At 35.4% G+C, this 6,041-nt stretch overlaps 1 protein-coding gene across 2 annotated transcripts in view; it reads left to right on the top strand.

The window, feature by feature from the left end:
• The first annotated feature begins 4,701 nt into the window (after window positions 1–4,701).
• LOC132201059 (homeobox protein caupolican-like) overlaps window positions 4,702–6,041 on the top strand; it is a 36,931-nt gene continuing 35,591 nt past the window's right edge. For both annotated transcript variants that reach the window (XM_059626935.1, XM_059626934.1), the window contains exon 1: window positions 4,702–5,011. In XM_059626935.1, the coding sequence (XP_059482918.1) occupies window positions 4,850–5,011 (162 nt within the window). In that variant the 5' untranslated portion in view covers window positions 4,702–4,849. The remainder of the gene's footprint in view (window positions 5,012–6,041) is intronic.

Raw genomic sequence — 6,041 nt, 5'->3', positions numbered from 1 at the left:
GTTTTTCCCTTTTCTTTATAGAAATTATTTTTTATTAAAATTTGATTTAACATTATTTGAATTTTGCATGAAACTTTGTGTTTCATTAAAAAAAAAATTATATTTAGAAGGCATTAATATTAAAGATTTAAAAAATCTTATATATTTATAGTCATTCATAATAATTATAAGACTTTTTTTATAAAATATTTTGTATGAAATTTAATGTTTACTATTTTTATTTTCTTGTTTTCTTTTTTTTTTGGTCAAGAAAAAATATGGAAATATATAATTGCAAAGAAATCATATTTTTTTTTCAACTGTTCGAACAAGGTTCGAATTAATTTCAAGAAATTCTGAAGAAATTAAAAAAAAAATTCTTTTTAAAATTTATACTCTCATACCTTGTGTGGAATTTTTACCTATGGTAGTGCCTCCAAAGCGACAGGTATTTTTATGTGTGACTCACAACTGACAATCAAACGAATTCTTTTATTCACATGCACATTTAAATTTTAATTAAATCATTATTCCAATAAAATAATTATCTAGCCTTAGATTGACCTCTAAATGCCTAGCTTAATGAATTATCCATTGAAATTAAAGAAATTTCTCCAAGCGAACGCTCACCAACAGAGCATGAATATGGTAAGATGCGCGGCTGTTTTAATTTCAAGAAGTCTTTTCACTCGCTGCTGCAGCTTCGCAGCCTGAAAAGGAGAGACCGACCACCTGCGAGAAGTTTTTGCTCCACTCTCCTAATAATGCCAATAGCATGAGGTAATCGCAATAATTATAGCCTCTCTTTGTCGTTTAGATTACTTTATATTAGTGATTATGAGTCACTTGAAGGGAAATGAATAAATCAACCTGATGGTGTCCAAATATTTTCTAATAATATTATTTTCTTGATTCAGGATACGAAGGATGCTATTGTAAACTTTTGTTATTTAATTGTCTAAATTTTTTCTATTTTAATCAGCATGCCAAACACGTAGTGTTGTTGACAGATTTTGAGTGGTTAATTAAATTAAGATCAGACATGGCCCGATAAATACCGTTCAGATCGCCGCATGAATTTTAATGCACTAGCTAATTTCTGTTTAAGATTCACAGCCGATCACCGAAAAAAAAATCATGTTTGAAGAGCGACGCTTTTCAAAACGAGCGCTCGCTAGCTTGTTGAAAAGACGCCGTGATTAAGTTTTGGAGAGAAATTTGCCCAATTTTGGATGATTGCCATAATTTTTATAATGGCCTCAGCGCGGCGCCCCCCGTAAATAGACCGAAAGTAGCTGCGAACGCCGAGGACAAGATGATCTCGTTCTCTTTTTCTAGAGTGCTGAATGGACGATTATCAAATAAGCGCGCACAACGTGTAATTACATGAAAATGCTGCTCGATATCAAAATTAAACGTAATTATACTGATATTGATTTAATGACGGAGTGTGCACACCGTGGTTGCTTCAAAATGATCGCACGCAGAGCCAGAAAAAATATTATCGTCGAGCAAAGAGTTGATGTTTGCAAAATAAAAAATGAGGAAAGGTGTGCATCATCAAAAGCAAATAAGTCTGAGCCATCATAAGACATTCAAACTCACGCCTCTTTAATGAGGGACTCGGGACAAACTTTTTGCGCAACTTCCTGTAACTCTCTCATATATGCCAAAAAATAAATAAATTAAAAAACCCACAGAAAGAATAAAACAGAGCAAAACTATATTATATATATTAAGAAGAAAGATCTTGTAAACCACACTGGACTAATTGCATTAATTATGCATGCCACGCCAATTAGCATCCTATATAATATTTCCCATATCCTGTACAATCTATGCCATAAAATATGTGCATGTTCAGGAAATCAATAACCGCGCGGATACTTTATTGTGTGTATGAAAATTAGACGAGATGCGCAGAGTGGTTATTGTGGCTCACAAGCGTCCCGTGTGAAAACGCACTCGATCTGCAGCTTTTATACTTTATTTTATACTGACAACCATCACCACAGAAAAATAATGCAGGACGATGCAGCGGAATTATTTTCCATCCTTTATGTACCGACCATTTTTCTCAATCGTCAATTTGAAGCGGCATCAATTATTCCTCCGCCGCAAATGTACAAATTTGACTGTGCAGGGCGAGGGATGGAGGCAATGAGAGAGGGAGAAATAAAATTTAATTAGCGCGAAACGTATGTTAGTTTGGATGGACGGCACTGCACACAATCATCACACTCACCATGGTCTCACATAAGCCGTACAAATATTGTTGGTGGCTTTTAATTAAAAGCGTTTAGTTCTCTCTGCTGCATTCATACATATGCATGTAGAACAACATAAAGGCCAAAACGAATAGAAAAATATTTGGATACAACGTAGAAAATTACCATAAAATAAATTCGTGTATAAAAATATTAGATAAAAGACTATGGTAAAGTTACTTGGAAAATTATTCCATCTGACATATATTAAATATATTTTAAGTTTGCTAACAATTATAACCTTATAATGCAATTCATAAAATCAAATACAATCAAAATTAAATTGGTACTGTGATCAAAATCTATTTAGTAAGGTGAAATTTGATGAAAATGAGCCATTCAATGAATGCCCAATGAGTTAAAAAATGATGATACTTGATTCTATATGTATGTACATTTCCATTACTAATTAACTCTCCAATAATGTATACATACTAAAATAATTATGCTGACTCTAAATCACTACATTTAAAGGTAAACAAAAAATTATTTAAAAAAAAATAGTAACGAAATAATGATAAAAAATATCATGCTCTAAAAAAAATAATCAATATTATTATTAATAATTATAACTTTTAAATTTTTAAAATTTCAATTACGAGCTAAATTCTTATTTACTAAATAGCATGATAGTAACCTAAAAAGTGATTCAAAAAGTTTAGGAAAAAATTTTGAAATCAGAGTTGACCACTTAAGCCACTTGCTTTTGAAGGAAGTGGCTAATTGCAGCGATTCCAATTAAGAGACAAGAGGGAAGGAGGTATCAAATGCAAAAAGGGCGCTCATATAATATAAATTAGGCGTCCGGCTCTCTATGTGACACTCTCTCGCCGGGTGATAATGGTCTCTGCGCCTCAGGAAGACATCCATTTACATGGGTCAGTGCGTATTAAAACGATTTTCCATGTTCAGCGCAATAAAAACAAACGCTTGCGTCGTCTTGCGGCGAAAACAGCCAAGTGCCTCCTCCCCGCGACAGTGTGCAACTTAATTTTTCAGAGACACGCGGTCCCACGGCAAACAAAACAAGAAAGAAATCCGAGCAATCAGAGCGCTGTGTATGCGGGATTTTCAGTGCGCGGCGGCGCGAAGAAGGAAATTAGGCAAGGTGCACGTGGGGTGCATGCGAAATAATGAGAAAAAGAACAACAGTGCAACTACACGTCTCTCATTTCTCAAAACATGAAACTTCGATTAAGAGCGCAAAGGGAATGGAAATAACTTTTTAATTGCCGCGTCGCCGAGCCTGTATTTGGGAATTCGGGTCTCGACTTCTTTTCCACAGTACACGCACAAACACGTGTAGCAAAGGGACGTAATTAAATGGAAATGGAACATGTGCAAAATCGTAATATGCTTGTGCAAATAGTGCGTATTTGGAGATTCCCCAGCAAATATGTATGCGACCTTGCCTCGATTTTAAAAGTCAAGTCTTTTTGCAACAAACAAATGACGCAATTAAAATCTGAATCAGTGTTTGGAGTCTTTTTTTAATTTTTAATTATAAAACCAGATTTTTCAAAATTATGAATCAAGTCTGTATCAAGTGCGTCAGGTGACATGCAAATAATTTAACTTTTTGATATAAAAAAATGTAAGCACATTTATTTTAATTATTTATTCTTAATTAGTACAATTCAATAATATCTTTGGCCTTGTCTATGCGCAACCTGATGAGAAACAAGTATTAAAAATACTTATTCAAAATATGAGAATTAAAATTTTAACAATACTTAATTTTTTGTGTCAGGGAAGACCTATGATGAACTTTCTAACATCTTTTAACCTTGCAGAAATTTGAAATAAGGAAGAAATTATTATTGATGGCCTAGATTATTTTTGGGGAAAATCTCAACTACTCAATGATATTCTAAACCAGCTAATGAAAATCACCACGATCACTTAATAAATTAAAAATTAAATATCAAATATTGTCAAGAAGATGTAAACTGCTGCATGAAATGATTTACAGATAAGTTCTATCTGGAGCATTGGGTCAAATGCAATTTAGTAAATTTTACACACATTCAATGTTGAAGGCATTATGAAGAATTAAAAATTTGAGGCAGGATTAAAAAAAATATATTTGTCCCGGGACAGTGGCATAAAATTTATCGCTTTGGATTAAACCACTGGTATGTATTTTAAACCGGGAGAGCTAAGTAAATTGAAACTCCTCCATTCTTAAAAAATATATTGTTGCACACAAAATCTTCAATATTTTCCTTGCGCTTCTACTTTCAACCTTTGGACTAACGATTAAAATGCTTGTAATTAAATTTGCATCTGCACTGAACTAATTTTAAATTCGATTTTAGGTACACTGCTCATGGAGTGCCATCCGCCCCTTTGCATAGCGGGTAGGAAGGCAGGCAGGCAGGCTAATTTAGTGGGAGTGCAGCGAGCGTTGGCTGGCTGTGCGGTGTGTGTATGTGTGTAGCACAATAGGCAGCACGCAGCGCACACACGCAGCAAGCAGAGCTCTCCAGCAGCAGCACAGTTTGATCGGCTCGGCGGCACTGCGCGCCGCTCTCTGCTCCTCGCCGGTCGCTTGGCCGCACGGACGGACACACCACCGTTGGACATTTAACCCTTTCGCAGCAATGGACCCTGAGGTGGACGCCGCCCTGTGCTGGGGGGACGCCGCCAACTCGGAGCCGCACTCGAGCGAGCACGACTACCTTCAGACGCCGCAGGCCGAGGTGCACCTCGACCAGGAAGGTCTTCAGCAACACGACCCTGCCGATCTCACCGACGACCAACAAGTGAGTGCTTTATCTCAACTTTTTTCGCTTAACCCTTCGTCAGCCTTTCCAATTAATTAAGGCGCATGCAAATTCGACACTTATTTATTAATGTATGGTAATAGAAGCGGCGCCACGATTAATCCATTTTATACTCGGCTGCCTGCCTGGCAGTGAGTGTGTGTGTTGTGTTGAGGCGTTTTCGTCGCGAGAGGTTTATTATTATGCGCTGCTGGCTGGGTGTTTCGCTCTTGATTTGATCAACGTCCAGCCAAATGATTAATTTCTACTCGGCTTGTGATGCGTCGCTCGACTGATTGAAAAGCTAACTCAGCAGAAACGTTCTCTCTGCTGTGATTTTAATTTTCCTGCCATAATTTTCAAATGGTCGTTATTGCAAGTTTGTATTAAGATGCAGTGAATTTGCATTTTGGAGATTAGGTTAGGGATAGTTTTAATACGTGGAACTGACGTTGAATGATAATATAATAAAAATCATCCATAATGCATAATCTTACCAATATGTGATGATATAAATAATTTAAATGCACTGCATATTATACTGTATTTTTGCGTAAGATATTTCATTTGCCCTAATACGTCAAAACTTCAAGCAAGGAAATAAAACAAATTATAATTGTGTTCGTTCAAGAAAGTTGTAAGCGAAATAACTTTGACTTTGGTCAGGAAAAATACTTTATGATTTTGTAGAGGCAAGATTTTGATAACATAGTAAGCAGCGTGAACTACCCTTTTTGGGTGATCCTGGAACATTTATAGTTTCAAATCATGTTTATTAATGTATCACCGGGCATTTATATAATTTATAATCATTGAAAAAAGATTCTCAGCGGATATACAGTTCTTATTAAAATCGCAAACAAACTTCAAAAATTGGAAAAAAATGCAGATTTTTATTTTTTATCACTGTATAAAAATATAGAGCATAAGAATTCAAATTACGCATGGTTCCGAGTGCCTATAATAAGGTTCAATTACCCCAAATTTTATTTCTATTCTTCTTACTTTTGGCCAATCCATGATAAATAAA

Source organism: Neocloeon triangulifer, unplaced genomic scaffold (genome assembly GCF_031216515.1).
Source record: "Neocloeon triangulifer isolate White Clay Creek 2 clone unplaced genomic scaffold, ASM3121651v1 ptg000014l, whole genome shotgun sequence".
In the NCBI taxonomy this organism is placed as follows: domain Eukaryota; kingdom Metazoa; phylum Arthropoda; class Insecta; order Ephemeroptera; family Baetidae; genus Neocloeon; species Neocloeon triangulifer.
Note: the sequence above shows the minus strand (reverse complement) of the source record. Positions and strands in the feature narration are given on the sequence as shown.